The sequence below is a fragment of the Azolla caroliniana genome, unplaced genomic scaffold, assembly GCF_043228905.1.
Source record: "Azolla caroliniana isolate FFs.n. ecotype wild unplaced genomic scaffold, voAzoCaro1.0.p SCAF_12, whole genome shotgun sequence".
Taxonomy (NCBI): Eukaryota; Viridiplantae; Streptophyta; class Polypodiopsida; order Salviniales; family Salviniaceae; genus Azolla; species Azolla caroliniana.
This window is the reverse complement of record NW_028230447.1, coordinates 19,947,917-19,959,828: the sequence shown is the minus strand read 5'-3', so window position 1 is coordinate 19,959,828 and position 11,912 is coordinate 19,947,917. Positions and strand designations below refer to the sequence as shown.

Sequence of the window (11,912 nt, the reverse complement as noted above, 5' to 3'; positions counted from 1 at the left end):
ACATGTTATAAATGGTACATGTTTCTATTTGTTTGGGCTGTAAACAACTCCACAAGTTCGTTGACAAGGGAGTGTATTCATTTATATACATGCCTTGTGCAAGAATGTTTGGTGAAGAGAATGCATATTGCTTGAAGGTGCAAATATGTATCATTTGCTTTGTACGCTACCTTCACTCGTGGCATATGATTTGAAACCCCGTGCAAATAATTATCTGTCACATTGATGTTCGTTCCATGATGCTAGTGTAGACTTGAGATGTGATTGCTTTTAACCTTTCATTATGTGCAAGAAATTGTTGACAATGTGATTAAAACATTCATATAAATGTGAAGTCTCTAACTCAAAAAATTTACAATTGTTTAACACCTTCTGTTTGCATTTGGTTGAGCTATTCGTTGACTTGAAAAGATAAATGCAAGCATATGAAATGGAAATGCAAAAATAAAATTTATCTAATTGTAAAGAGTTTGGGATCATGGTGCTATTTTGGAATCACTTGGATAGTAAGTTAGGGACACGTCACCTTTCTTGATACAAAAACGCAAAAAATAACCTTTGAAGGCATTTGGAGGTAGAGTTTTCTTTAATGCATATTGAAAACAAAATTCTTTAATGTGAAGAAGAGGAAAATAGCAATGCCTTTCCACTTTGAAAAGGACATTGTCCCCCAACTAGGTTTTGCACTCAATTATTTTGGTAAATTTGTGGGTCATCATTAAAGCAAGCCAATCCTAATGTTGTTCATTGAAGGTAATGTTTGTATCCAATGTGTTCAAGGAATGACTTGGAATGTTGTTTGAGATCATGACTATGGTAATATGTTTAAGAAACTCGATTGTGGTGAGAATCACTGACACACTTGCAAGGTCCCTCTGGTATCATTATCTCATTAGATACAATGGTGTGTACATGACACATGTCAAACTCTCTTTGATAAGCCTATCTTAGTAAAATGTCATAATATTGGCATCATTATGTCATTAGATACATCATACAATGGTGTGTGGATGTCACATGTCAACCTCTCTTTGGTAAACCTATCTTAATATGCAAGTAACTTGTATTGGTCAACCATTTGGATGAACTTGCTTCCTAACATAGCTTTTTTTAGATATATTATTGGATGCTATGTTGTCTCCTCATTCTTAACATCACCCGATTAAACAAACAACACGGATGTCATCATTACAATATTATTACTAAAATAATATTTATGTTATTACACGAACTTGAGTTATTATTACAATCATGTATGTGATACACGAGCATGCAAGGACGAAACTAGAGTTGTGGACCAACCATATCCACAATTTGATGGTGTTCTCCTTCTTGATGGTTTACACGAGCTTCCATTGCTCGATAGTTTCAACCCTACCCTAAGGTCTTGGGTGATGGATCATATGTCTATTTGAGGTTAGATCACTAGAGGTTGCACATATGTTCATCTTGGTTCAAATGACAAATGCATGGTCATTAAAAAGACAAATATTTTGAGATTACACATGACCTTATTTGGAAAACAATCACAACTCTTAACTCATCGTACTCAATCGCGCAATGACAAATTGAGGAACACAAGGATTTGTGGGTCGGGCGCGAGCACTCGTTTGGCCTTGGCACAGAGTTTTGGTGAGGCCAACAATGGTCAGCCATGCATGCGTGCAGATGTGGCATCAGGCAAATGGGTGGTATGGGCATGTGGGTCATTCTTCCTATTTCTTCTCTTTACACTTTTTGGTCACGTCATAAGTGTGTGGTTGCCCATCTTGTGATCAGCTACTGTATGAGGGTTCGAAATACATATAAAGCACAAAGCTCTAGTAAGGCCGACAATGGTTGGCCATACACGCACGGAGATGTGGCATCAAGGCTCATTCTTCCTTCTTCTTCTCTTTACGCTTTTTGGTTGTGTCAGAAGTGTGTGGTTAACCATCTTGTGATCGGTGGTAGTGTTTGAGGGTTCGGAATACGTATTCCTCGAGTCCATGCACACACAACAAACATTTTTTTGTCCATGCACACAGAGACAGAGACACGGACATAGACACACATAGAGAGAGAGATACACACACACAAAGAGACGTACACACACACACACACACACACACACACACACACACACACACACACACACACACACACACACACACAAAGACACAAACACCGACACACACACACACACACATTTTTTTTGTCCCCTATTTTTACCGAATTGTTTTTAATTAGTTTTCCTTCATGCTTGAAATCTTGTATTTATTTATTAAGTTTTGGGTTTTTTTCTTTTTCTTTTACACAAATTGTGAATAAAAATTGTGATTTATATTTTAACAAGAGCTTTTCCAACCTTGCCTCTGTTTGTCTCTGCTTCTTTAAGCTTTCTGTGTTTCCATTGTATTTTTTAGGGTTTCAGATCGATCCCTGTCACTGAAAGATCCGTCCATCCACACGATTATGGCAATCACGTATGCAGAGATAGAGACCAACCGACCGACCGACCGGCAGATAGACAGACAGAGATAGGTAGATAGATAGACATTAGATCGATAGAGATAGAAACTTGCTAAACGAAACACCAAGCACAGAAAGTTTGGTTCTCCCTTTGATTTGGGTTGTAGAAAACCCCACAATCTTTGATGTAGTAAAGAAAACCCTACATTTTTGTGATTTGGTAGAGGTTGATCCCATCAAAAGGACCCAAAATTTTCTGCTTGTGGTTACGTTTTGATCGCCAAAAAGAAGAAATCAAACAGAAGTAATCATCTTCAAAGATTGAGACCTCCTTTAAAAATCATTAATTAGGAATTTGGACTGGTTTTCTGTTGATTTATGTATGATATTGTGAAGTGGGATGTTCGTAGTGATATATTTTCTTCATAGGTGAATATGCCAATAAGGGCCATAGCAAGAGAGATGGGCTTTTCGAGTTAAGATTATATTTTTTGAAGAGGTACGCAAGTCTTTTTGGTGTTCACACGGGATTTTAAATTGAACATTCTTCAACATGGCTAGGGAGCTGTTTTCTTGAATATTATCACTGGAATTTGAGGCTTTGTTATCACTTTCATGTTTGGCATGCCAACAAGGTTCTAGAGAAGTTGTGGAGTGAAAGGATTATTTTGCATGAAATGTTATGGTTTATACATGTTATACTTATGGAATTCTCTAAACATATATTAAACTTTGGAGTGAAGTGGTTTTTGCTTGAACATCATCATGCCAAGCCTTTAAAAGAAGGAACTTTTTTTATAACAGGCATGCAAGTTGGGGTCTTTACCTGAAACTTTGTATTGGTAGAGGTCTCCTTGATTGCACTCCAAGATGACCTGCAAATTAAAAATCTGGGCCCACTTGCATGAGCAGCTTGATAACATGCTGGATTTGAAAAAAGAAATGTCTTGATGAAACACAAACTTAAAAGAATCACCTAAGTAGTTTACATATTGTAGGGCACAAATTCGTTACAAGCATTCATATGTTCTTCCTTGTATGCATACAGGGGAGATTTTTTTCGAATGGTTCGACTGAGTTGGTAGGTCTTGAATAAAGTTGACTTTCACCATGGGACAGAAGGATGGGGTTGTAGCTAGGCTACACAATGATGATAAATTCATCTGCGATGTGTCAATCTCTCCACAAAGCAACCGGATACCTTTTGTATCTGGTGAAGATCTCAGGATCTCATCATTCTCAATCGCAAGTGATCGTTGTTCCCCATTGGTAGTTCTCCGTACAGTTGCAAGTGATGATATGGTGTTCAAGATAGAACCTCTCGAATCTTCTACTGAGTCGAGGGAAGTTGAGGTGGTGCATTCTGCATGCCTGAAGGAATTAAAGGTAACATTATTATCCTCCAACAAACACTAAACTATTCAGCTACTTTGATTTTTCTAACTCTTGATGTGGTGCTGGCGGAGTGACTCATGAATAATGTGGATGTACATGAATCTTCACATATTTTTCTTGTTTATTTGAAGAGCCTTACTATGATGTTATTCTCTATAAGAACGGTTGTCTTGGGTTATTTTTGTGTATTAGAAGTAGCCTAATATCCATTGGCTTGAGACTGTGGCTTAAGTAAATAGCGAGAACCGGAACCAATTTGACATTGATAAACGAGAACAGTTGACATATCAGTAGTAAATGGGCATTTTCTGGTATTTGTGGAAAGAAACTTCAAATGTCAAGCCAATCATAGCTCATAGACATATGCATCAGGTCCTAATATTGAAGAGACTTGCATTTAAGTATCTCACTTTAAACCGAACTAATTTAGATAGGTTATGTGCATTTGGGTGCGTCAGAGTCATGAAAGTACAAATCACATTTTCCACCTGATTACTTTCCTTTTCTAGCTAATATATAATTTCATCATTTGTATCAAACTTATTTGTTGACTTTTGTTTTTCAGACTGCTGTTATTTATATGCCAGGTGGAATGGAGCTTCATTTAGTGGCGATGAATGTGATAAGAAAGTCAAAGCCTTACTTCTGGGGTTTTGTGATTACATCTGGATTGTACAATACTTGCCTGACCATGCTCAACTTGAGGTGCTTAGCTCTTGTTTTTGATCTAGACGAGACTCTGATCGTTGCAAATACAATGCGATCCTATGAAGATCGTATCGATGCTCTTAGCTCTAAACTCAAAATAGAATCAGAGCCGCAGAAAGTTTCAGGGATGTCTTCTGAACTGAAGCGGTACATGCAAGATCGGGAAATGCTCAAGCAGTACATAGAAGAGGATCGTGTGTGGGACAATATTGGAGAAAAATTTGTGACTGCCAATGTGGAAGTGGTTCCATCTTCCACCGAAGGAGGTCTTCCCCTTAAACGTCCTGTAGTTAGATTGCAAGACCGTGACATGATCTTTACACGCATCAACCCTAATGTGCGTGAAACAAACTACCCTTTCTTCAGAATTTTCTTCAAGTACTGGCACACTTTAATTATTCTATCATAAGATGTTGAAATAATGATCCACTTCTGTAATTCTATGTAACATATGCAATGGTGTAGATCCGGGATACGAGTGTAGTGGTAAAACTGCGTCCAGCTTGGGAAGAGCTTCGAAAGTATTTGACTGCCAAAGGTCGCAAGCGATTTGAAGTTTTTGTGTGTACAATGTCTGAAAAAGAATATGCACTAGAGATGTGGCGATTGCTTGATCCAGATGCTGAACTAATAAATAGAAAGGAGATGATAGATCGAGTAGTCTGTGTAAAGTCAGGTAAGTTGGGACAAAGATCTTCATTTTGTGGTTGAACATTGGTTTTTTTACTTTGAATTTCAATATGTGCATAATGTTTAACTCATCAGGCTCAAAGAAATCTTTAACTAGTATGTTCTCTAGTGGGAACTGCCATCCAAAAATGGCTATGGTTATCGATGATCGGCTTAAAGTTTGGGAAGACCAAGATCAGCCCCAAGTACATGTTGTACCAGCTTTTGCACCTTATTATGCGCCACAGGCCGAGGTATGTTTTAAGCTGATTTTATCATTACAAGGTTCAGAAATGAGCTTGCATGATGACATGGCTTGGTTTCTTCATTTCAGACAAGCACTCCTGTCCCAATCCTTTGTGTTGCTAGGAACGTAGCTTGCAATGTACGGGGTGGATTTTTCAGGTTAGACTGTTTTCCGATATGTGGTTGAGTAGGTCAGTTCTTTGTGGCTGATCTGGATATCACCTTGTTAACATGAGTTAATTTTGAATGCTGATTTACGTAACTTCACCTGCTCTGCAATGCTGGTTGTCTGAATAGAGATGCCATAATAACTAGTTCATCCTGTGCATGAGCCCAGCAATAAAAGATATCCATATCCATTTCTTAGAGATGATTTTCTCACGAACTGTAGATTTCCACTTCCCTTTATGTACACATAGACAGACTTTCCATGGGTCTCATATTGTCAACGGGTTTGGCTGCAACTTCGGCAGCTTGGCCAATAACATGCAATACAAGACTGTTCTAGTTCCTAATATTAGCTACATATAGTGACCAAATTGGATTGTTCCCCTCTTGGGGTTTTTCGCTTTTCTTCCTCATGTGGGAGCTTGAACTTATTCCAGTCAAATTTCTTGTGTTTGTGGTGTGGGAAGTAATGTTCATACTTGGCTTCAAATATATTCTATATACAGCTGGTAGCGCCTCCTATAGTAGCATTAAGAACAGTTTTCTATGGAGCACCCACTTTCACGTAGCCTCATGTGTGAGCCACGATAACTCAACCATTCTCTGCAAGACAGATCCTGAGACCAAGGAGCATTACACTTGTGATTGTACAGTATATTAGGAGATCTGTGGGTGATTGCACTATATGGTTCCCTGTTCCCACCAGGAGGTGTTGACTAAGCACTGTGATTAGTCCGTGATCAGTGTTATTTATACACACTTATAGCGTAAGTTTGCAAGCCCAGAATGTTCTTGTCTTATGAAGTTATTTTGCAACCAATTTAAGATGTGTCTTACAGTCACTAGAAAATATATCTACTTTCAAGGGGATTGACACCTATGAAGTTATTTCTCAACCAATTTAAGATGTGTTTACAGTCAACTGTCAAGGGGATTGGCACCTAAGAGGCATTGACTAAGGTGTCATTAGTCCTTGACAGGGTGCATGTCCTCAAGAGATTGGACTGGTTCTTATATATATTACTGATATTTAACTTTAGTATTTTGGCTGGTTTTGTACAAATTGGAATACCTTTTTTCTAGATTAAGTAACTTGCTATTTCTTATGAGAAAATTGCAGGGATCTTGATGAAGTACTATTAAAGAAGATGGATGATGTGGATTTTGATGCAGAAATTTCTACTTTGCCACAACCACCAATAGTCAGTAATTATATGATAGTAGAGGTGCAAAGATTCTCTCTCTCTCTCTCTCTCTCTCTCTCTCTCTCTCTCTCCCCCTCGCTTTGGAGACATCTCCATTCTGGATCGACCTATGCTAGAGATCTTTCGAAGACAAAAGCTACAATATATCTAACTTGAAAATCTCACATGTGCCGAAAACCAGATTCCCTCGTCTCTTTTTATCTTATATACTTTTATATTTACAGAGTATTATTTACTTTTATTTATTTATTTGTTATTCTCAAAGACGAGACAACACTTAAGATGTAATCTCTTGTTTGGTCTTATAGGCCATTTTGGCCTCATAAATGACGTTAATATATCTTTCTTTCTCCCTCTCTTTGTCTCCCTATATATACATATATGCTAGACATCTAGTTTAGTGGGAGCTTAGATGGTTACAGATGAGTGAGCAATTTTTATTAAATGACAATGAAAATGGATCTCCCTCCTAAAACGGACCAGTTAATCAGGACTTAAAAAGCCACTCGTATTCACATCATTCTATGAAATGAGTAGAAACTGAGTTTCTTGGTTGTCTTTATGAGTCTACTTCCACCCTTAGCTAGCAGTTACATGGATGGGGATATTTAGTAGTCATTCCTTATGCCTCTGGAAACATTGATCTAGTATGTAATGCATCACAGCAGCTAATTGTTCTCCAATGATTGACATACTGGAACATTTAGACTCTTTATCCTTTGTAGATACACAATGCATAATGGTTTGTGAATTTGGTATCTTGATTTTTTTGCTAGATATTATCATTGATGTTGTATATTAGCATCTTATATAATAAAATTTACCTTGTTTCAGGAAGGCAATGGGTTTGCTGCTGATGCTACCAATGAAAAGAAGGTGTTTCCAGATGGCATGACAGATGTTGAAGTTGGGAAAAAACTAGCAGAGGTTTTGTTAATTTTTTTCATGTGAATTTAAATACAGATAATTGATTCCTATCATATTGGGTCATCGAAGATAATTAGAATTTGAATCATATAGTAGTTCAAACTGCAGGTGAAAAGTAACGTATCTGAAAGCTAAATTTGTCTGATGAGACAGTAGTAAGAAAACAATAAATGAAAGATATGATTTGACTTATGATATTTATTATCGCCATCTTTACATGAATTTTATGCTATATATAATGGAATTGGCTGTGAGAAACTTTAAAAACAGTGTGTATGATCTTGATTTTATTTATTCATGTGATTTACCTTTATCATAACCTTTGTGTGCATTTTATACTATGTACATATACAGGGAATGTCAAGCAGCTCTACACTTCTACCAAGTGTTGTGGCTGAAAGTGAAGGCGAAGGACAGAGACCTGTACTGCATCCACCTATGCCGTTGCCGTTGCCATTGCCGTTGCCTTTTGTCCCCACAGGTGTATTTCCTTCTCCTATGCTATTGACCACAATGAGACCCCTCACACCACCTGCTGTTGAAAAACAAGAACTGTCCCGTTTCCCAAGTGAGATGCTGACAGTGATACCTCCCACACCACCGGCATCCCATCATTTTGAACATTCCCGACAAGGCTCCCCTATACGAGAAGAAGGAGAGGTTCCCGATTCCGAGCTTGATCCTGACACACGAAGAAGATTACTGATTCTGCAACATGGACAAGAGACACCACAATATATAGATACATCTCATGGGCCTTCAACAGTTCCATTGAAGCCAATTTTGCATGTAACAGTACCAGCACCGGCACCTGCTGGTGGTTGGCTCGGAGCTGAGGAAGAGATGAGCCCTAGGCAAGTGTCAAGAACCTCATCTGGAATGGTATTAGAGCCAGAATCGCCATCTCTTTTTGCAAAGCAACGGTCTCATAGTCCCCCGTTCTATGGCAGTTCAGAGTTTGTGGGTCATGATGGAATTTCCCAAGTATATATTTATGACCCCATGAAACTTGTATAGATGATTTTACATGGTAGTTTTTTTCCCCAGAGTGGTTATTAAATTTCTTCTCATTGAAATAGGTGTACCCTCGAGATGAGAAACAAAGACCTGATACCACATTTATGGGTCAGTTGTATTCAGGTTATATATTTTCACGATTTCAACTTGCATAATATATTGTGTGTTTTCTGTAGTTATAATAATAAGCTGTGATGTTTGCAGAAAGTGACAGTTCTTCAGTTATGAATCAACGAGTTCTTCAGATGAGGCAAAATGTTGGATCAAACATGTCAACTCCTGTAGCTGTCTTACAGGAGATTGCTCAGAAGTGTAACACAAAGGTAGACTGTCATCTCATTGCCATACAATCAAGCATGTCCATGTCTCAATGCGTTTTAATTTTAAGATTTCTTAACTTTGGTTTATCAGTTGGAGTTCAAATCATTATTAAATACAACAAAAGAGCTTCAGTTTGCTGTAGAGGTATTATCCATATTCTTTGTACTATCATTTGCACTCCTGAAGTCCATATATTACGTGGATAATCTGTTTTTTGGAAATTGTGGAAAACTGTAGGTTCTTTTTGGTGGTGATAAGGTAGGAGAAGGCATTGGAAAGACAAAGAAAGAGGCCCAACATAAGGCAGCTGATAGTTCTCTGCGGTTTATGGCTAGTAAGTATTTTCATTTACTATTTTCTTCATTATGCGCACAAGTTCTAAAATCAAATTGTTTGCTTTTCTCTTATAATTACTCAAGGATACATGTAATCATGAACATATTTTTCTCTTGTTGCTGCTTATGATTTAACAAAAGTGCTTGTAAATCTTTATTAGGTGTCATAGGCCATCACGGTCGTTTAGAGACACTAATATATCTCTCTCGCTTTCTGTAGGCCAGTTCATATCCCATCCAACACAAGCTATAAATGTACTTGGTCATGGAAAACTAATGGGTTCCTATTCAAATGATGAATGTGCACCCAGGTGGAATACAAGGGATCCTCGTTTTTTGACAGGATTGGGGCATCCCATTGGTGATGAAGCCATGCCATTTGTGTCTAGTGTCTCAGGGCATACAACGTATGTGCCTTTCACTGAAGAAAACAGAGTGCAGAATCCTGTTACAGATTTGAAAGATTACGTAAGAATGGTTTACGTTAGCCTTTTGGAAACTTGAACTTTAGAAAGAAAGATATATTAACGTCTTCAAAGATGTATTAGAGAAAGTACATATAGTTAAAATGGGAATCCACCTTTTTTTGTGCAGTGTACGATGGGGGGAATGAATGTCATCTTTAATTCAGGTTTGTCTGGTTCAGAACAAGGACATGTTTGTCAGGTAACTTGAAGTGCCTCCTCTAAAATTAGGGATTTCAAGATGGACTACACGAAATTATAAAACTAGTTCTAAACGTAGTTTGGTGATAGGTTGAAGTTGCAGGTCGAGTGATGGGGAAGGGTATTGGAAGTTCTTGGGAAGAAGCCAAACATAAGGTATGACACAAGGCCAGGTTTCCAATTTTCTGTTTCATCAGAATCAGTCGTTATATATCCACTTATAACCAGGAAGTAAAGAATATATATGTAAAAATGCATACTTTAAAAGCAAATAGTGTTGATGGCCAATTGATTTTCTTACACCACATGACAATTCTGATAAGGCCTTTTGTACTTTTTCATATAAAGCTCTACTTTCTAATAAATTTTTATTTATTTATTGGACAGGCAGCGGAGGAAGCACTACGGTCTCTTCAGGTGACATCTCAAGCACGAGGACCTCAAAAAAGGATGAATTCACCAAGGTGCACTTTTGAACCACCACTATATTCTTTCTTGCTTAACTTTACAAAAATAACATTGAAGAGCTTTCCATTTGACACCTGCCCTGGCATTTTTTGGTGATAAAAAACAACAAAGCATCTTCATTGTTTTTTCAGGTCTCCACCTCTTCAATCGAACAAACGTATGAGATCAGGTGAGGTTCCACGGGGGTTACAGCGGCCGCCACCATCACCTCGTGACCTCTCTCCGAGACGCTTTTAGATGACAGGGTGCCCTATCGAGTGGATCTTTGTGCTGTATACAATCAAGTCTGACCTGGGATGAGTTTGATGACCAATATACGGTATTGGGTGGACCTTTGGACTCTATACAATCAAGTCTAACCTGGGATGTGTTTGAGGACCAATGTACCCCACTTTGGTGGAATTTTGTGCTCTGTTCAAATCAAATCTTGAGTTGGAATGAGTTTGATGGCAATATACCCAATGGGTAGACCCTGTGCTCTATACGTGATCGAGTCTTGAGTTGCGGTGAGTTGGTTTATCCATAGAACAAATCATGGCTGAGCCTAGCAACCTCTGAGTCTTCCGTAGCTTTACAATCTCTCCAAAAAATCCGATTTACCAATCGCTCACAAGGTGCGAAAAAAGTTTGTGAAAGAGGCACAAACAATTAACTCACTATGGATATGATAACAGCAGCCATCATGTATGCACACACAGAAAGCAAATTGCCTATGAATGTTTCTGGGTATCTGTAACACACAGAAAGCAAATTGCCTAGTGAAGATTCGCTACTCTACCCAATGGATTCTCAAGTTTTGACCAGAGAGGATGTAATCATTGCTTTGGGGATCTCTTTGGAAGCTGTGAATGGAAAGTTCTCATTGAAGTGGGTAATTATTTTTATTTGTCTTTTTCAGTGCTGAGTTGGTCAATTCAGTACAGAAATATATATATGATGTATTTGAGGCCTCCCATATACATTTCAAAAAGAGCTGAAAATGACATATTCTGAAGTTGTAAACCTCATTCACAACTGAAGTAGCTGAGGGTGAAAAAAGCACCATTTTATTTACATGGACAAAATCAATCATCTGTCAGGAATAAATATACTGCCATCGTTCACATGTATGTTTCGATGTCAAGGACTCTGCATTTTTTGCTCCATAATCAATGAAGAGAAATTGACTTTCTCATTTGAATTTAGGTGTATCTCTTTTTACCAGTTGATTTTGCTGGAATCTTTCTAATTGGAGTTTAAGAGAAGACATTCTCATTTGCGTGAATTTCATCGCCAAAAGGATCAATCACCAATCCGTCTTCACAAAGGTCTATTTATTTAAAGATATAGTCTCTAAT

At 38.0% G+C, this 11,912-nt stretch overlaps 1 protein-coding gene across 1 annotated transcript; it reads left to right on the top strand.

Annotated features, from left to right (window-relative positions):
• Positions 1-2,352: 2,352 nt before the first annotated feature.
• Positions 2,353-11,678, top strand: LOC147857418 (RNA polymerase II C-terminal domain phosphatase-like 2). Its single transcript, XM_087328202.1, has 17 exons — positions 2,353-3,837; positions 4,412-4,891; positions 5,020-5,230; positions 5,320-5,477; positions 5,558-5,628; positions 6,758-6,863; positions 7,677-7,769; positions 8,124-8,753; positions 8,849-8,909; positions 8,991-9,109; positions 9,198-9,251; positions 9,345-9,441; positions 9,663-9,910; positions 10,037-10,108; positions 10,198-10,263; positions 10,495-10,571; positions 10,707-11,678. Exons 1-17 carry the CDS (start codon positions 3,562-3,564, stop codon positions 10,810-10,812), a joined length of 2,925 nt encoding a protein of 974 aa, XP_087184328.1. The 5' UTR covers positions 2,353-3,561; the 3' UTR covers positions 10,813-11,678.
• The last annotated feature ends 234 nt before the right edge of the window (positions 11,679-11,912 follow it).